Source organism: Ambystoma mexicanum, chromosome 8 (genome assembly GCF_040938575.1).
Source record: "Ambystoma mexicanum isolate Mex_15411 chromosome 8, UKY_AmexF1_1, whole genome shotgun sequence".
Lineage (NCBI taxonomy): Eukaryota > Metazoa > Chordata > Amphibia > Caudata > Ambystomatidae > Ambystoma > Ambystoma mexicanum.
The window spans coordinates 458,557,712-458,578,758 of NC_090929.1; the positions used below are offsets into that span (position 1 = coordinate 458,557,712).

General features: G+C 48.7%; 1 protein-coding gene across 1 annotated transcript; it reads left to right on the forward strand.

The window, feature by feature from the left end:
- The first annotated feature begins 7,241 nt into the window (after positions 1 to 7,241).
- Positions 7,242 to 8,864, forward strand: LOC138471957 (myb-related transcription factor, partner of profilin-like). Its single transcript, XM_069609845.1, has 2 exons — positions 7,242 to 7,662; positions 8,077 to 8,864. The coding sequence occupies exons 1-2, from the start codon at positions 7,242 to 7,244 to the stop codon at positions 8,862 to 8,864; spliced, it is 1,209 nt and encodes a 402-aa protein (XP_069465946.1).
- The last annotated feature ends 12,183 nt before the right edge of the window (positions 8,865 to 21,047 follow it).

The window sequence follows — 21,047 nt, forward strand, 5'->3', positions numbered from 1 at the left end:
TCATGGGGCCACCAGACGAACTACGCGTTCCCTCCTTTCTCCATGATAGCGAGGATGCTAGCCCAGGTAAGACGCCAGAGAGCATCCCTAGTACTAGTTACGGTGGACTGGAGGGGGCAGGTGTGGTTTCCCAGCCTACTGAAATTATCACACCACAACCCAGTGGCATTACCCAATGACAAATTCATTGTTCGAGACCCCAGAGACCTCAACCATCCACTAGTGAGGTCAGAAAGACTCAACCTAATCGCATGAGCGATTTCAGGAGATCTTGGGTTAGGCCAGGACTATCAAATGAGGCTGAAAACATCATTAGCGAATCCTGGGTTCCAGGGACACACAGGGCTTATACATCAGCATGGGCTAGATGGAGTTGCTGGTGTCTGGAGAGGAATATTCATCCCGATGGAACGGATGTAGTACACGTAGCTAATTTCTTAGCACAGCTGGCAGCTCAAGGAAAGGTATATAGAACTATCAACACGGCCAGGTCAGCGATATCGGCAGGAAACCCTAGGGTAGAAGGCTTAGCGATTGGGGATCACCCATTGATCTGTAGATTAGTAAGGGGAGTAAAAATGATTAGACCCCCTAGCGAAAAGTATAATCAATCATGGGATGTAGACAAAGTTTTGAGATTATTTCTATCATGGCCATATAATCAGGATCTATCCAGGAAGGATATTTCAGGCAAGCTAGCCATGCTTTTATGCCTTTTAGCTTGTAAGAGATCATCAGACGTTAGAGCACAGTAAATCAACAGGAAAAGTGTATCTCCGAACGGAGTGACTTTTCTCATAACGGGAAGGACCAAGACAGGTTTGAGGTCCATATCTTACGAAGCCTTTCCGGGATAACCAAAATGATGTCCGGTCAGATGCTTAGCAGCATATGAGGATATGACAAGAGAAGTAAGACCTCCAGGAGTATCCCAACTATTGATAGCAATCTGTAAACCCTTTAAGGCCATTACACCGGCTACCATAGCCAGATGGCTTAGATGGGTGATGGTACAGGCAGGCATTGACATAGTGAAATATGGAGCTCACTCAGCTAGAGGAGCGATGGCTACCAAGGCTTCCAACATAGGGGCCAGAGTAGAGGACATTATGAGGTCGGCAGATTGGTCAAATTAATCGACTTTTAAAACTTTCTATTTCAAACCCATGGAAAGTGCGACATCGTTAGTGGTGAGTAAGCTTTGAACAAGCATAATCCGAGCCTCTGGTCTTGACACAGAATTCAGATTTTCAACACATTTGTTCAAGAAAGTCATAATTCTGTTAAAGACACAGAGGCGAAGGATTATCCCACCCTATCAATCGTAATAAATGGAATGAAATGGAAAATTACTGGAATGTTTACATGTTTTACTGCTTTGATATATTTTGATGATGAATACATTAATGTTTTACAGTTTATTAAAGGCACAAAGGATAATTTATTGAAATTGTGGTTGAGTTTTACGATTGTCCCACCCTTTTTCGATTAATAGTCACCTATTACTTTATGTTCTATAGGCACGGTGGCGGATAAACAATCTGGAAATTGAATTCACCTCGGCATGGAACAGACGGGATTGCAAAATTCACTGGACGCATTCTCGACTGGCAAAGAAAGAGGAAGAGAGAAGAAGGACATGGTGATTTATGGGCAGAGACTATGAGGATTGGTTACATTTATCACGTGGTCAGTTTCAGGACCAATGGAAACAGAACTACCAACGTGCAAAAAACATGGTTATTGTAGTTTATTGAGTTTGTTATTCATGTTCATTGTTTTTTTATACTTTGCTGCTGATCAGTAAAATGGAAGAGAGGCATAATCCTTCCCTTCTGTGTCTTTAATAGAATTATGACTTTCTGGAACGAATGTGTTGAAAATCTGAATTTTCACTCGGAACAGATAAAAGAACCGCAACAAAGCGGAGTATCGCCACCTAATGGCAGAAAAATATATATATCATTCGTTTTTTCAAAACAAGCTATTAACTTTAGCAACAGAGATTGGCAGTATAAAGCTGAAGTGATCAGCACAACAGACGGGCACAGATCCAGGCAAAACTGAAGATAAGGTAAACCCCAGACCCACATTGAGCTGCACATTGACAGAAGCAGGCCCAAGATCCCTGTATTAAACCACCAGTGTGCCAAGTATGCACAGCTCCATTGAGAAATATGATGAACTCCATACCAGCAGTAAATGGGCAGAGCCAGGCAGTGGACAAGCAGTACAGAGGTTACTGAGCGCAGGCTTTGGTACAGTGGTCCAAAGCAGGAGCTTGGTGGACAACTTGATAACGTTCTCCCAAGGGATGCAAGCCCTAAGAGCAGAGGCCCCAGACAGATACCAAGAGAGGCAAGGGGGAAGAAAAAAGCCTGAAAGGCGCACAGCAGGCACAAACCCCAGGGCACACCATGTGGTGGGAAAAGAAGAGTGGTGCGAAAAAAGTGAGGTCATGGGGCAGAAGGGGCAGAGGTTATATGGATGAGGAGTCCAATTCTGAGGAAATGGACGGAGAGGAGTGGGACGAAACGTCCAGAGGAAGCTCTGAGGAGCATGAGTCCTCATCACCAAGCCCCCATAGAAAACAAAAAGCTGACAAAAAAAGAAAAAGGCAAATGGAGGAGGAAGAGATGAGTGAGGCGTTCGACCCAGATTCTCTCATCCATCCCAGATCAGCGGAGTGGGAACCCCCTGCAGAAAATCGCCAACTACATTAAGCGGAGGATTAGGCAACCCCTCTCAAAAGAGGCCAGGAGTAAACTCTGGGTGGAATTCCCTAGACCACAGGTACCAAAATGTGCGGCAGAGACCCCAGAAATAGATGATTTTTTGTAATCCTTCATGGGAGAATACGGCAGAGACATTAAGAAGGGCATTGACCGATACTGGCGTTCATGCCAGGACGTTTTGGACATCCTGGGCCCTATTACAAAACTATGGCAAATGACGGAAGAGGAGAAGCAACCAGAACAGAAGATGAAACCATATATATTAGAAGGCTGGGCACAAAGGGCGATATGCCTTTTGGGCAATCTCAATGACGTATTAACTACAGAACGCTGCAGGTCGATATTAGTCAAAATCAGCCATAAAATGAGTGAGCTGGCAACCGCAGAGTCATCAATAGATAAGAAGTGCAAGCTCTTCTGAGACTCATTCATTAAGGACATGGCGAAATTCGCCAACACTTACACAGCCATAGACAAGGCCCAGGCATCGATTCAAAGGGTGTTTGGACAGAAGGTTTTCGGAAGGGCTGGCAGAGGAAGAGGCCGCTCGGCCACCCACTACACATATTACAGGCCCAACTACAGCAGCTGGAGAGAAAGGGTAAGTTGATCTAGGTCACCTGGCCTAAGCCCCGCCCACCGGTTCCTTCCTGGTTGCCGCTCTTTTTCACCACTTAGCAAGCCCCGCCTACCTGGTGCCTTCCTGGTTGCTGCTCTTTTTCACCACTTAGCAAGCCCCGCCCACCTGGTGTCTTCCTGCTTGCCGCTCTTTTCCCTACTTAAGGAGCCCTCCAGCCTCTTTTCCTCTGCAGCTGGGGAGCAGGTGTAAGTGGATCTAGGTCACCTGGCCTAAGCCCCGCCCACCTGGTGCCTTCCTGGTTGCCGCTCTTTTTCACCACTTAGCAAGCCCCGCCCACCTGGTGCCTTCCTGCTTGCTGCTCTTTTCCCTACTTAAGGAGCCCTCCAGCCTCTTTTCCTTTGCAGCTGGGGAGCAGGTGTAAGTGGATCTAGGTCACCTGGCCTAAGCCTTGGCCACCTGGTGCCTTCCTGGTTGCCGCTCTTTTTCACCACTAAGCAAGCCCTGCCCACATGGTGCCTTCCTGCTTCCCGCTCTTTTCCCTACTTAAGGAGCCCTCCAGCCTCTTTTCCTTTGCAGCTGGATAGCATGTGTAAGCGGATCTAGGTTACCTGCCCTAAGCACCAATCACCTTCTTAGCCCTGCCTCTTCCTTCCTGCTCTTAACTCTTAGATCAAGGGCGTCTCTCGCCCGGGCGTCCAAATCGAAGGGCAGTCAAAGAAAAGAGCAATTCCGGTTTGGATCTGTTCGGACCAGGAGGATCCAGGGTCCGACCCTCTGCTGAGACAGCAGGTAAGCATGCACCAACATGTGTTTACACCCTCTGTCCCCACAGGCCATCCCCACCCTCTCTGGTCCCCCGTGTTGTTCCCTTGTGCCCCCCCACCCCTTCCCGCACACAGGAGTCTGTCCTGATGCATTCTGGTTTCACCATCACTGTCTTGTGGCCAATGCTGGATTTTACTTTTATGGACTTCATTGAGTCACGGTGCGTCACCCTTTGTCAATTCTCATGCTGAACTTCCTTTGCATCTTGTACTCATGGTGGTCCTGAATCATGCTGTTCCCATCTTCATCTTGTATCCTGGCTTGCAACATTATGTGTTACTACTGACTTCTGCAATTGTATTCGCTCTCTCCTCTTTCTTCTCCACTCTTTTTGACAGCTTACTCTCTGTTCTCTCCTTGCCTCCCCTCTCCCTTTTCCTATCTCCTCCCCTCCTCCCCTTACTTTCTTCTATGCACTTGCTTTATCATAATTGTCCCTGGACCTAGTATGATAGCAACCTCGTCTGTCGCTCAGCCATCCCCTTACTGTCCCCCCGACCCCCTCCAGCACTATCTGAAACTTTGTCAGGCCTAGTACGATAGTCGCTTGTTTTGTTCCTCCCCTCCCTTTCTGCACCCCTCTCCCTCACCTTTTGTTTTTCTCCGGCTCTACCAGAAATGTCGTCAGGCCTAGTACGGTAGTCGACTGTCTGTTGCCATTTCCTTCCCACTCTCCCCCTCCCTTCCTTATCTATGTCTTAGCTCTTGCACTATCTGAAATATCGTCAGGCCGAGTACGATAGTTAATTTCACATCCTTACTGTTCATGGCCTGTAAGAATTCATTGTATGTTCCCTTGTTTCCTCCCTTGCCTTGAAGCGCTTTGAAACACATTGTGTATAGGCGCTATATAAATAAACTATCATATCATGTCATATCATATCATAGCAGAGGAAACTGGAGAGACAAGGAAGAGCGCAGACCCAACCCCTTCTTTCAGTCAAGAGGAAGGGGTAGAGGCAGAGACTGGTGAGGAAACAGATGCCAGCAAACAAACACATGTGAGACTAAAGGAAAGGGTGCCTGAAGGCCCAGTAAAACCAGAAATCCCAGTAATAGGGTGGTAGGATGGCACTGTTCCGGGAACAGTGGTGACACAAATCACAAGATGCTTGGCTAGAACAGACAGTACAGGGATTCCAACTAGAATTCTATCAGGAACCTGTGCAAACAGCATACCCGAGACCTATAAGGTTCAGCGAAGAAGACAAACATTTGGTAAAGAAATTTTACAACTAGAAAAAAGGCAGCCATCACAAAGGTGACAGAATGGACACTACGCTTCATAAGTAACATGTTCTTGGTAAAGGGAAAGAGGAAACAGAGACGAGTGATACACCCCAGAGACTTAAACTCATCCATAGTATACAGGCATTTCAAGATGGAAGGAATCCATCTGCTTAGAGACATTTTCCAAGCAGATGATTGGCTAGTGAGGGTAGACCTCAAAGAAGCCTATTTAACCATAACAATTGCAAAGGAACACCGGAAATTACTGGGAGGTCAAACGAGGGAATTCACATGCCTCCCATTCGGGCTAGCCTCAGCACCTTGGGCCTTTACAAAACTAATGAGAACAGTAGTCAGCAACCTGAGAGAGCAGGGCATCTGTAACTAAGCCATGGTTATCAGAAGTACGACAGACACAAGGAGTACAATCCAAGGGTGTTTATTGAACAGCATATGGGTGAGAAAAACGCCTAATCTAAACCTAAATCTAAAATGATAGCAAGCTGCAACCATCCAAGTAAAGATAACGCTGTCCTAGTGGTGTTGTGTCAAAACAAAATGGCCTATACTAATAAACCTATAGCCAAATCCTTACTCTATATAATAAAAGGGTGTGGGACAATGCTATGTATAACAAAAAGAGTGTAGTGCAAACTGAAAAATGTCCAAAAGGGTTTCGGTAGTTCAGGTCTGCTGAACTGGTGCACTCCCTTCCCCACGTTCTAGTAGGGTTTTGGGTCTAAATTGCACTGTATGATCTTTAGATTGCATTGATAGGCCTCTCTCCTACTATACAGGTCTCTCAAATCTAGTAGGGTTTTGGGTCTAAATTACACTGTATGATATTTAGATTGCATTGATGGGCCTCTCTCCCACTATACAGGACTCTCAAATCTAGTAGGGTGTCGGGTTCAAAATTGCTCTGTATGATATTTAGATTGCATTTGATAGGCTTCTCTCCCACTATACAAGTCTCTCAAATCTAGTAGGGTTTTGGATCTAAATTGCACTGTATGATATTTAGATTGCATTGATAGGACTCTCCCCCACTATACAGGTCTTTCAAATCTAGTAGGGTTTTGGGTCAAAATTGCATTGTATGATATTTAGATTGCATGGATAGGCCTCTCTCCCACTATACAGGTCTCTCAGATCTAGTAGGGTTTTGGGTCTATATTGCACTGTATGATATTTAGATTGCATTGATGGGCTCTCTCCCACTATACAGGTCTCTCAAATCTAGTAAGATTCTGTCTCCAAACTGCATTGTATGATACTCAGATTTTATTGATAGGCCTGTCTTTCAAATCTACCAGGGCTTTGGTGTCCAGATTACATCAAGGGAGTAAGTCCTAGCTGTGCCCCTCAAAGTCACTCCTCAACCAGTGCATGTCCTTCCTAAACCCACATGGCTAACTCACCGCAGTGAACCACGTTCAGAGACATAGGGCCTCATTCTGAGGTCGGCGGTAAGTATCGGAATTTACCGGCATGGCGGAAAGAGCGAGTCCGATCTGGCACCACACCGCTATTTACAGGCTATTCCGACCTCGCGGGCACGAGCTTTTCGTCATGCCGGTAAATACCCTAGCGGCATACCGCTAAAGGCCCCGTTAAACCCCTTACCGGCATGAAGCGAGACGTACTTACCAACACCGCCAGCGAAGCCTTGCAGACCGTAATTAGCGGTGACCGTAATTTACGATAACCGTAAATTACGGTCACCGCTAATTTACGGAAATTACGTCATCGCAGAGGAACGGGAAGAAGCGCGGCGGCCATCTTTAAAAACACAATCCATTGCCATCCTCTCCAGGCAGCAACCTTGGGACGAACCTGAACCTTGGAAAAGGCCCACACTACCTCCAGCCATGCCCAAAGCACCTAAGAAGTCAGAGGACCACCTCCGCAAGCAGTGCTTCAGCCCCGAGGAGCTGCAGGCCATGGTGGGCCACTTGGAGGAACACGCAGATGTCGTGTTCAGTAGTGACATGCGCAGAGAGGCAGTGGCCCGGAAAAAACAAATATGGGCAGAACTTGCCCAAAGGGTGAGCGCGGTAGGCACCACCCCACGCACCCCCAGGGACTGCCGCAAAAGGTGGGACGATTTGCGTTTGAGGGTGCGGAGCCTCCTCTCAGCCAATTGCAGCCAGGCACTGCAAACTGGAGGTGGACCAAGCTCACCATTGAAACTAGCGCCATGGGAGGAGACATGCGCTGCATTGATCGGCACAGAAGCAATCAAGGGCGTCGGAGAAATGGAGTGTGGGGCTCCGTCATCCGCTGATGCAGGTGAGTGTCCAAAGTCAACACCGCCAATGGCAAATGCATGCTGAATACACCTCCAAGCCCCGTCCAATGCACCCTGTCATACTGCGCTCCACCCATTCTGATAATGGCAAGACAACTGCCACCAAGGGACAAGTGCCACCACATAATGCCCACCAACCATAGTGCAGTAACTGGCACATCCCAATAAGCACACTGTGCAACAGGCTTGGCAGTGTGCGAGTCAGACTGCACATGACCAGGCCAGGATTAGTGACTCCCACACCTGCGTACATATCCGACACATGCGTACAATCCAGTGATGGAGTAACGGCCAAAATGCCACCAACCCAAAATGACTGATATGTAAATGCTGCCATCAATGACATTAGCGTCCCACACAACCACTCATGTTGTACCTTTGTTCTACACCCACAGGCAGTGAGCATGAGGGCGATGAGCCAGAGAGAAGCCGTCCCACCACATCCAGTGCCAAAGGCAGGGACCAACGCGTACTGGCCAGGAAGGGCCAAACCACCACAGCACCTCAGAGGCACATTGAGGTTGCACCACCCCCATCCCTCACTGCACCTGCGCCTGCAAATATCGCCACACCACGGTCTGAGGATTCCAGCATCTCTGGGGAGGTGGCAGCCACGGCCCCTCTGCAAATCGTGGACAGCCCCTTGTCAATTTGTGGGGCGTCAGAGGAGGAATACTACCCCACTGTACACACCCCCGAGCCCTGCAATGTCCTCCAGGTGTCATGCAGTGACACAGAGGAGGGTGACGCACCAGTGCGAAGTGCACGTGGAGATGCACCGGGAGACGCAGATCCTGCGCCAAGTACCCCATTTGAGGCCCTGTCAGGGCATGCTGCCCCAATCCCCTGCAGGGATGATACGCCATCCCAGGATGCACTACGTGCAGGACAGCTCACTGCCCTCATTACCGAGTTCAATGAGCAATATCGCCAGGGCAGGTTGGAGTTGATGGAGGAGCTCAGGCAATTGCGTCAGGTGTTCACAGAAGGCACAAACCGTGTGTGTGAGGCACTTGGACACATTGCAGACGCCCTTGTGGCAGCACATCCCATCCATGTGACTCAGCAGGAGGACACCCCCTCAACCAGTCGCCCCACCCCGGCAAGCCCGGTGCGCCGCTCGCTGCGTTCTCAGCGACGCAGGAACATGCCCCCCCCGGGCCCTGGGAGCATGGATGAATAGGCAATGCTGGCACCTGTGGACTCATTGTGCTACACGGGAGTAGTGTTGTGGAGTTGGGGGGAGGGGGGTGAGGGTGTGTATGGGAGTTGGGGGGAGGGGGGTGAGGGTATGTATGGGAGTTGGGGGGGTGAGGGTGTGTATGGGAGTTGGGGGGAGGGGAGTGAGGGTGTGTATGGGAGTTGGGGGGGTGAGGGTGTGTATGGGAGTTGGGGGGAGGGGGGAGGGGGGTGAGGGTGTGTATGGGAGTTAGGGGGGTGAGGGTGTGTATGGGAGTTGGGGGGATGAGGGAGGGTGGTGGTGGTGTTGTTCACGTTGGAACCTATTAATACAATACACTGGTTGTGCATACAAATATCAGAGTGGACATTGTTCAATGTGCATGTGTCTTCTAATGACTCACAGTACATGTTGTACATGTATCCCCACAACCAGCGCCCGATGCCCTGTCATCCTGACACCCTCAGCTGGCTTGAGTGTCAGTAATATTGTCCAATCAATGATTGCCACACGGCACATCCCTCCTGTGCATCTGCACCGTGATGCTGTCCTGCCAAATCTTACCCCACCCCCTCATCATCATCTGGTGGTAGCAGTTCCAGGTCAGGGGGCAGTGGCACGTTCCGACGGATGCACGTATTGTGCAGCTTTACACATGCCATGGTGATCCTGACAACCTTCACGTGGCTGTTGATGAGTGCTCCACCCGAACGGCTGTGGCAACAAAATGTTGCCTTCAACAGGCCAAATGTCTGCTCTATGGCCACCCGTGTACGGGTATGGGCTCGTTTGTAGTCCTCCTCATGCCTGTTCTGTGGGTTGCGGATAGCGGTCATGAGCCACGGCTTCCAAGGGTAGCCTCCATCACCTGCATTGAAGGGGGATGAAGGTAAGTGTTTGTACATTGATGGTGGGGAACTGTAGCGGTCTTGCATGGCAACTGGTGATACCTGGCCATACACACATGTCCCTGGTTGCATCAACCCCATCCATGGCCCGGCTATGTGTCCTGTGCCATGGAATGATGGAGGGGGTAGCTTATTCCAGATGGCTCATGGCGTGCACCTACATCTTGTTGCACGTGCACCGTATATGCGTGCAGCAGTGTTGGCCTGAAATCATTGATGTGTTGGGTTCTGCGTGAAGTTGTGGCAGGGGGTGTTGACTGTAGTCAGTAGCATACTTGTCTTGCTGCACTGATCAGTACCATGGTGACTTGCACCACTGCTATGGGTGTGCGGAACCAGGGACACGCTGCGGTATCCCTGTTGGGCTCACTTCTATGCACTCCCGGGGACGTCTGTCTTGTGTGGTGGGATGCAGGAGGCTGCGAGATAGTGCATATGCAGTGCATGGTGCTGGATGCCCTTACAGTGTGTGTGGTCCGCAGATGAGTGGTGCTTGTGTTGTGGTATTGGGCCAGGTTACCTGTCGGACGAGTAATGTTGTGTTTTCTACATTCTGGCATCGCTGTGAGATTAGGCAGTCATGTGCCATGTTGATTGCCTTGGGGCACTGTGTTCTGTGGGGTGCACATCGTGCACTGGCGTCGACATTCCCTCGCAGGTGTAGTGTGCACCCCCCCTTTCCCACCAAGTTGGGGTATGCATCCACCCCAATCATGGCACCAATGCGCTGCCATGGCCCAATCAGATGACTCACCAGGCAGCCAGGCACGTTGTCCAGCATGTTGCTCCATCTAGCGTGGTAGCGTGGGTTTGCGCAGGACCTGGGGTCCATGTCTTGATCGGGGGTATTGGGCACCGCAATGTGTGATGTCTTTAATGGCATTTCATACCATCTGGACGTCAATGGAGTGGTATTGTTTGCAGTTGCGATACGCCACCACCATTGCATGTGTGCAGTTCAATTCCACGTGGGTGCAGTCGAGGACACCTATGCTATTTGGCATGCCTGCCAGTGCATGGTAGGCAATTTATGTATCCAATATCTCCTGGGGTGTCCTGGGTAGGGATGTGTAGTCCCTTGTGTGTTTCAGGAGAGCATCCGGCACTTGGTTGAGTATCTGTGGAAATATGGCCTGTGGTATGCCATGCATGTGTCCCACTGTACGCTGCTATGTGCCTGTGGCAAGGAAGTTGGGTGCAGACACTACCTTGAATACAGGGGGTTTTGCAGTGTGTACTTCTATGAGGCTCACTATGTCGTCATGTGTCAAGTCCACTATGGTGGTGAGGGTGTCCCGGTCAGGGCGGTACACGGTGTGGATCTGCTCTGGTGTGAGGTTGAAGGGTGAGGCTCTGATGCGAGTGATTGGGGGCTGCCGGCGTGGTAATGGTGGCTGCGCCGGTGGGGCATGCCGGGCCTGTCGCACCCTCCTTCTCCTCCTGTGTATCCTCTGTGGTGGTGGCTGTGGTGGTTTTTGTTGCTGTTGTTGTGGTTGCTGCCTTGCATGCAGGGCCTCCGGCTCCGGTAATGCTGCTACAATTGGTGTCTTCTTGGTGTGGGAGGGGGTGTGGTGGGTGGGTGGGCTCCTTTTGGGCTGTGTCAGACTGCATTGAGTCCACCTGTGCTGATTGTGTGCACCTGTGGGTCTAGGAACCACTGCTCAGGGTTCTTTGCTCCTTCTCTGAGATGCCTGTATGTACTCCATGCCGGTAAGGCCTTGGGGATGCCGTAATTTACGTGTGGTCCTTACTTGGAATCAGCTCCGGTTAACGTCATGCCGTAAATTACGGCATGGAGGGTCGCGCGCGCTACCATAGACCGTAAATTATGGCACGGTATTTTACGGTGCCGTAATTTACGGTCTGAGGGGTCGGAATGGCATGGAGCGGAAAACTATGCCGGTAAAGTGTTACCGGCATGGTTTGGAACTTAGCTCCAACCTCGGAATGACCCCCATAGACTAAAGAGAGCCACAGTTAACACCCAACTATATAACCCTTAACCACCTCCCTACCCCCACCAAGACAGCGACTGAACGAATAGGCAACTTCAGCCGGAAATACCACCGACAGACAAAGACAAAAACCGGTAGCGGACAGCATCCACACCAAGTACCACACCACAAGACAACCAGTCCAAAGCAGAACCAACTGGACATCAGCAAACAAACGATAACTAAACAACTTGGAATCTCATAATGCCACGCAAACGACCCATCCCGAAGGAAACAAGAAGAGAAGAAAGAACAAACACTCCGGAACTGCAACCAAGAACCACAACAACAGAACACACCACCACAGACAGGACCAAAAATAGAACCAACACTGAGAGAAGAGACAAATCCCTCTACCTAACTCCATACCTCGCTGAAAACTGCTCACCACACCGAACCAACGCAACGCTAGAAGCGGCAACATTAAACAACCTAACAAAATCATGAAGAAGAAGGATGAACAACATCAGAAACAACAAACACACGACCGAAGCGATAACACCTTACATCACCAAAGCTAGAACAACTGTTACACTCACCTGGCTCCCACAGAGGCGTCGATCTGGACTGGACTGCAGCGGTCTCCACCAATGTGATGCGTAGGGCCGAGATGACGGACTGGACTGGCCCACCTAGCTTTGTTTGCTTGGCCCGTAGGAATATTCTTCTGCAAGTGGAGAAAGGGAATTAACCACCCGTGGAGTTGAGCGTAAATCCCCCCACCCTGTTGTTCTCCCCACTGATCACCTTGGATGTCCCCTCTTATAGTCTCACCTGAGGATTTGAAAAGATGAGCTCTCCATCCTGCATTGAGCGCAGGGGAGGGTAGATAACCAGTTGCTTCACTGGCTCGAAGGAATTGGTGAGTTCCAGGACAATATTGACTCCGATATTCCCGGCAAAACGCCGTAAGTATGTAGTTCGTAAGAGTTCAAATGCCTGACTTTCACTCTTGTCCGATTCCTTGCAGGTTGCAGCTTGACCCTACTGAAGAGTTCCTCGTGGCAACCGGTAATATTCTGGTAAGGATTTGCATTATCCAACACAGTTCCATAAAATAATGTCCATATGTAACCTGTTGCTTTCTCCCTTATTCAAGCGCCGAGAGAAAGTATGAAGTCTCGGGGAATAATGCCTCCGGCGGTAAAATCAGGTAAGTATTTTGTGGTGAGGAGGGTTCCCCTTGTTAGTCCCTTTGTTTCACCTTGCTGTCCTTTTGTTTGCCCTTAGGGGCCGGGGTTCGGCTAGGATGCAGTGGAAGCTGCGCCGACCCGTGAAGAGGAATAGTAGCCCCGGTGGTAAGATCAGGTAAGTCCATGGGGGGGTATTCCTCTGTGTATTCCCTTGGCTCACCTTGCTGTTCTTGTCTTCTCCTTAGGTGCCGGAGTGCGGCGGGAACATGCAGGAGGATGCGGTGAAATTTGAAGATGCTGCGAATGCCGGTGAGTTCAGCGCGGCGCTGCAGCAGGCGAGGTACACGCATAAAATAACTTCTTTCTTCTAGCTCGAAGGCGCGATGGATCGGGAATTCAGGTAAGGATCAAAGGTATTGCTCTTGTTCTAACCTTTTCTTCTTCTTTCTCCCTTTTCCTAGGAGCTCCAAACTCGAGGCGGGCGTGGCAGAAGACTGGATGCAGACTTGCAGGCACGGTGAGCATTACGCTGCTAGATGCAGAATAACGCAAAGCGTGTGCTGCTCTTCGGGCGTGGTTTAAATAGCCTCCAAAGTAGTCCCAGGTAAGTATTCCTCCCCAGCCTTGCCTGAGTAAAAAAATTGTCCCTAAGTAAAGTAGTCCCTTCCAAGCCTCCTTTGGCTGGAGCTCTTGCAGCATGGTCTGCATCAGGTAAGTTTGCAGCATGGTCTGCATCAGGTAAGTTTTAATCTATGAGCCTGGCGCCAATGGCGCCAGGACTGACTCTCCATATGAGCCTGGTGGCATAGGCGCCAGGACTGGACCCAAATAGCCCCTAGCAGGGGTTGTTGGGCTTGCTTGGGGTAACTTGATGCCTGCTTCTGGGGTTGCTGGACTTGGTCTGGGTCCCCGGGGGTAGGCATCATGACAGCACTCCCCCCCAAGGCCCCTCCTAAAGTCGTTCTTCCCTGTGGTTTTGGTTTGTCTGGGAAATTTCGGTGGATTTTTTTCACCAATCGGGGTGCATGAACGTGGTCACTAGGTTCCCATGACCTTTCCTGTGGTCCGTAACCTTTCCAGTCGATTAAATAAAAATAAAAAAGTTTTGACTTTATCAGCTTGGAGTCCAGGATGTTCTTAACTTCAAATTCGGGTTCTCCGTCTACAAGGATGGGGTCTGGTGGCTTGGTTAGTCTTGTCCCTGGTTGTACTGGCTTCAAAAGTGACACATGAAAGCCGGGATGAATTTGCATATTAGCAGGTAAGTCCAACTTGACAGCCACCGGGTTGATAATGGCCTTAATAGAGTAAGGTCCCAAATATCTGTGGTTAAAGGTCCGTGTTCCCTTTAGCTGTATATGTTTTGTGGCTAACCATACTTGGTCCCCTATTTGGTATTGTGGAGAATCACTTCTATGCCGATCAGCATCTTTCTTGTATTTTTCTTTCGCCTGTTTTAAATGTGTAGTTGCTTCCTTAAAGGCTTGTGTAATCGTACCGTGCAGATGGTCCACTGCGGGCATTTCTAAGTGTTGGGGTGAGTCAAGGTCTGAGGTTCGAGGATGGTGCCCATATAAGGTATAAAAGGGGCTTTGTCCAGTTCCAGAATGTACTGAATTATTGTATGCATATCCGGCGATCCAAAGAATGTCTTTCCAACTACTCTCCGTCTGATGTAACATACAACACAGGTATTGTTCGAGAGTCTGGTTGGTCCTCTCCATTTGACAATCGGTCTGGGGGTGGTGACTGGTCGATAACCTCACATCGATTTCCGCCAATTGACAGCATTTTTTCCAAAAATGTGAAATGAATTGACTGCCCCCGTCAGAGACCAATACGGACGGAAATCCGTGTATGCGAACAATGTTTTCGAGGAACTCCTTGGCCAGGATTAAAGCAGAAGGTAATCCCTTTAAAGGAATAAAGTGGGCCATCTTGGAAAAAAGATCCACAATAACTAGAATGGTGTTAAATCCATTGCATGGGGGTAGATCAGTAATAAGGTCTAACGATAAGGTGTGCCATGGTGTAGGCGGAATGTCTAAAGGTTGTAAGAGTCCAGCTAGTTTTTTCTTTTGACTTTTGTTTTGTGCGCAAATGCCACAAGACATCACAAATGATTTAATATCCTTTCGCCAGGTGGGCCACCAGAATTGTCTTTTAATTTTAGCTTCAGTTTTTGCAATACCTGGTTGCCCCTCAATTAGGGTATCATGATAACGGGACTAGCTCTTGTAGCTCCTTGTGTGGCAGAAATAGCCGTCCTTGGTAACAAGGCAGACCATTGGTGACAGAGTAGGCCGGGCCTTTCTTTACCCAGTCCTGCAAGGCTGTAGGATCAAAGAGTTGCTGGATCTTTACCTGAATGTCCTCTAGAGTCTGTAGAGTAGTCATGCCAAGAATCCTTTGTTCGGAAATTATAGGTACTGGTTCAGGGTTCACTTCTGCCTCTCCCATCCCTATTCGGGATAAGGCATCTGCTTTACCATTCTTACAACCTGGTTGAAAGGTTATCACGAAATCGAACTCGGCAAAGAACAATGCCCATCGGAGTTGAAGTGACGATTGGGCCTTGGCTGTCTTTAAATACTGTAAGTTCCGGTGATCGGTGATCACAGTAATGGTATGCCTGGCACCGAGAAGATAGTGCCGCCAAGCCTTGAAGGCGGATTTAATCGCTAATAACTCCTTATCGGTAACCGCATAGTTTAACTCAGGTGCCGAGAACTTTCTGGACCAAAACGCTACTGGGTGAAGCTGGCCAGTTTCAGGGTCCTTTTGAGACAGGACAGCTCTCATGGCTAGACTGGATGCATCAGTTTCCACTATGTATGGAAGTTCAGGGCGCGGGTGATTTAATACAGGTGCAGACGTGAATTTTGCTTTCAGCTCTTGGAAGGCATTTTCGGCATTTCCACATAAAGCCATAAAGCGTTTATTTTTTCGCAGGAGTGCTGTGATGGGATGTACAACATGTGAAAAATCTGGGATGAATCTGCGGTAGAAATTGGCAAAGTCGAGCATACTTTGTACTCCTTTAACTGAACTTGGTGATGGCCACTTAAGGATTGCGTCCACCTTTCGTGAGTCCATTCGGACTCCCTTTGGGGTCAGGATAAACCCAAGGAATTCAACTTCTGTGGCATAAAAAACGCATTTTTCCAGTTTTGCATATAGTTTGTGCTGGCGCAATTTCTCAAGGACTGCTCGGACGTGCTTCACATGGTCAGATTCTGAAAAGGAGTATACTAGAATATCATGGATATATACGACAACACAAACGTCAATGAGTTCACGAAGGACATCGTTCATGAAGTATTGGAAGGCTGCAGGTGCATTGCACAACCCGAAAGGCATCACCTGGTATTCGAATAACCCATACTTAGTGCGGAAAGCAGTCTTCCATTCGTCGCCCTCTTTTACACGTACTAGATGGTATGCCCCCGGTGATCTAATTTAGTGTATATGCAAGCGTCCTTCACTTGGTCTAGTAGTTCAGGGATCAGAGGCAATGGGTATCGGTTCTTAACAGTTATCTGGTTCAATGCGCGGTAGTCTATGCATGTTCTGAGGTCACCTTCCTTTTTGGGCACGAAGAACAAAGCTGAAGATGCAGGGGAATTAGATGGGCGAATAAAGCCATTGGCAAGGTACTGGTCTAAGTATTGTCGTAGGTGAAGGTTCTCAGGTTCCGTATGGGCATAGATCCTGCTACAAGGGGGTTGTGCACCGGGTATGAGATCGATTTGGCAATCGTACGATCTGTGAGGAGGTAAGGTGTTTGCCTGTTCTTTTTGGAAGACATCCTGGAATTCTTGGTATTCAGGAGGTAGTTGCATGACTGCTGTGGTTACTGTGGCCAGGCCTGCGCCCAGATTTTTGTTGGGTAACAGGTTTTTGCACAATCCGGGAAGGTTATTCTCTTCTCTCGCCAATCAATACAAGGATTATGTGTTTCCAACCAGGTATCCCAAGTATTATTTGGAACTGTGGGGCCTTGATTAGATCAAACACAATAGCCTCTCGATGCCCATCCGGACCCAATAATGTCATCTCTGCGGTGGAATGAGTTACAGGCCCAGAGGCAATTTCAATTCCATTGACTGTGGTGATGACATCTGAGGTGGTTTTTCGGCAGAGAGGCAAATTCATCCTGGAAGCCAATTCGTAATCCACATAGTTTCCTATGGCCCCGCTATCAATGTATGCCCTTACAGCGTGCATACGCGATGGCTGCCCTGGATCTACGAGGACCATTGGTATGATGAAATGCGAGGTCTGAGTATCCTTCTTCAAGCTCGGCAAGCGGACCTCTACGCTTGTCGGGCGTGGTCGTTTCCCGAGTCAGACTCCATATGGCTTTTATCAGCAGCTCCTACCACCTTCTTGGGTGGTTTTACAGGGCAATCCCGTAGAAAATGCGCAGAAGTTCCACAATATAGACACAATTGCATTTGCCGTCTCCTTTCTCTTTCCTTCGGGGTTAAGGGTCCTTTAACCCCTCTGATTTGCATGGGTTCTGAAGCATCTGCTCCTTTGGGGTTAGCGTGGGTTTTGACCAAAAACCTGTTCGCAAACTTGGCTCGATCAGCCTTTCTGTTCTGAAGTCTGTGATCTAACTGGACCACTAAGTCTATATATTCAGCACAGTCTTGAGGTGGGTTCACGACTTGAGCCAAGACATCCTTGAGTTCTCCTCGAAGCCCTCGATGAAATAACGTGATTCGTTTTACCTCAGGCCATCCAGTTTCCACTATCAACCTATTTAAGGTCGCGATGTAAGATAGAAGGTCCTGGTTACCCTGTCATAGGGACAAAAGTTCGTTATCCAGGGCCTGTCCTTGGGAGTGCCGGGCAAATAGTCTTTCCATGCTCGTTTGAAAGCCCTGAAAATCCAGAAGAATTGGGCCATCCTGAGTGACTAGTGGAATTGACCAATCAGCTGCACTGCCGCTGAGATATGACAATACAAAGGCTACCTTGGCTTGATCGTTTGGGAAGGCTCCAGGTCTGCATAAAAAGTGCAAGCGGCATTGGTTCATAAACACGGCAAACCTTTTGGGATCTCCAGCAAAGCGTTCAGGTGGAGCTAATGGAATATTTCCAGGTAGGTTTATTTGCACAGGGTTACTCGATTACTCAGGAGCTGGATTTCCCCCGGAACCAGGTAGGGGTGCTTGTCCAGCCTGGCTTTGCAATAGTTGCCTAGCAAGGTCATCAGTTTGCTCCTTTGACAAAATCAGTTCTCTCATAAGGGCATTGGTTTCTTGACGGACGGAATGCACTTCAGCCCTCAGTTCCCCTAGTAATTGGAATGTGGGCGAAATGAGATCAGAACATCTGTACACATTTAAACAATACCAAGTCTTGTCAAAAAAATATATATTTATTTATAAGCAATTTACACAAATATTTATTGTTCTCAACTTCCCCATTTAAACACCACCATTCGTTCCATCATTAATTTACAATCTCACTATACATGTCAATATTCCACACTTGTGGTACTAAGACCACCTAGAACCAATATATTAACATAAATTTCAACACCTCTTGGTGATTACAGTAAGTGTTAATACAAAAACAAATAGCATGTTGCTTATTTGCTGTAACTCAACATATGTTTCGGTCGTCACAATAGGCCCCTAATTAAAGCCGGCAAATATAAGCGACCTTCTTCAGGAGACGGATGGTTCTGTTGCAACCACTCCGAAATGTCAAAAGGTGGAGGATGTCATCAAACCTTAATCTCCACGTGAATTAATGGAGACGCGTGTCAACGATGGACTAAATCCTGCAGTGGTGCTAGATAACTCTGCGCCTATACTGATCGAAAATTCAGGTATGGGGGTGTCTTGCGTCTTTAGTTAATAAATCCAAAGAGGAAAAATCCCTGTTCTCGCCTCATGTGGCCGAGTCCGGATATGTTCTTATTCTGGTACCCCAGTTTTTTCTCACTGCGCGGTGGTTCCAGTTCAATGTTCCCTGGGTTCCTTCTCTCTTGTCCTGCACACGTGTGCACACGTGTGCAGGACAAGAGAGAGGTTCGCCCAGGTTAATTTTTGTTGTTACATTATATTTAGCCTGTAGAACCTGTGGCAGTAAGGCAATCCCTATTTCGAAACCCCTAGTAATTGGGCCAATTGGTCAGTGTCTGAGGTATCCATAACGCTCAGGTGGGAATTTGTAGGTAGGCTTCGCATTCTGTTACGCTCACCTGGCTCCCACAGAGGCGTCGATCTGGACTGGACTGCTGCGGTCTCCACCAATGTGACGCGTAGGGCCGAGGTGATAGACTGGACTGGCCCACCTAGCTTCGTTTGCTTGGCCCGTAGGAATATTCTTCTGCAAGTGGAGAAAGGGAATTAACCACCCGTGGAGTTGAGCGTAAATCCCCCCACCCTGTTGTTCTCCCCACTGATCACCTTGGATGTCCCCTCTTATAGTCTCACCTGATGATTTGAAAAGATGAGCTCTCCACCCTGCATTGAGCGCAGGGGCGCGTAGATAACCAGTGGCTTCACTGGCTCAAAGGAATTGGTGAGTTCCAGGACAATATTGACTCCGATATTCCCGGCAAAACGCCGTAAGTATGTAGTTCGTAAGAGTTCAAATGCCTGACTTTCACTCTTGTCCGATTCCTTGCAGGTTGCAGCTTGACCCTACTGAAGAGTTCCTCGTGGCAACCGGTAATATTCTGGTAAGGATTTGTATTATCCAACAAAGTTCGATAAAATAATGTCCATATGTAATCTGTTGCTTTCTCCCTTATTCAGGCGCTGAGAGAAAGTATGAAGTCTCGGGGAATAATGCCTCCGGCGGTAAAATCAGGTAAGTCTTTTGTGGTGAGGAGGGTTCCACTTGTTAGTCCCTTTGTTTCACCTTGCTGTCCTTTTGTTTCCCCTTAGGGGCCGGGGTTCGGCTAGGATGCAGTGGAAGCTGCGCCGACCCGTGAAGAGGAATAGTACCCCCGGTGGTAAGATCAGGTAAGTCTATGGGGGGGTATTCCTCTGTGTATTCCCTTGGCTCACCTTGCTGTTCTTGTCTTCTCCTTAGGTGCCGTAGTGCGGCGGGAACATGCAGGAGGATGCAGTGAAATGTGAAGATGCTGCGAAGGCCGGTGAGTTCAGCACGGCGCTGCAGCAGGCGAGGCGACGCGCATAAAATAACTTCTTTCTTCCAGCTCGAAGGCGCGATGGATCGGGAATTCAGGTAAGGATCAAAGGTATTGCTCTTGTTCTAACCTTTTCTTCTTCTTTCTCCCTTTTTCTAGGAGCTCCAAACTCGAGGCGGGCGTGGCAGAAGACTGGATGCAGACTTGCAGGCACAGTGAGCGTTACGCTGCTGGATGCAGAATAACGCGAAGCGTGTGCTGCTCTTCGGGCGTGGTTTAAATAGCCTCCAAAGTAGTCCCAGGTAAGTATTCCTCCCCAGCCCTGCCCGAGTAAAAAAACAGTCCCTAAGTAAAGTAGTCCCTTCCAAGCCTCCTTTGGCTTGGAGCTCCTGCAGCATGGTCTGTATCAAGTAAGTTTTAATCTATGAGCCTGGCACCTATGGCACCAGGACTGACTCTCCATATGAGCCTGGCGCCATAGGCGCCAGGACTGGACCCAAATAGCCCCTAGCAGGGGTTGTTGGGCTTGCTTGGGGTAACTTGATGCCTGCTTCTGGGGTTGCTGGACTTGGTCTGGGTCCCCGGGGGTAGGCATCATGACAACAACTTCCAATCGACAACCACAACTCCTGGAAGACGAACCCGATGAAAACAAAAACCCAAGAAAAAACCTAGAAGAACTATTCGAGGACGCCGACCACATGAAACCTACACCTCAACAAGATCAGAAGATGACCCTTACAAGAAAAGTCAAACTAAACTACACCGCCAAACTCCACTGCAATCTAATAAACGCAAGATCCATGTCAAAACACTCTACAGAGATCTTTGACCTACTTGATGACAACGGCATTGACATTCATCACAGAAACATGGCTCGACGACAACTACAAAATCACACTCCAAAGCTGCCTTCCAGCAAACTTCAAATGCCTTCAAATAAACAGGAAAAACAAAAAAGAAGGAGGCATCGCAATAGCATTCAAAGAACACCTAAAAATAAGAACAGACGAACCACTCAACACCCTCAACTG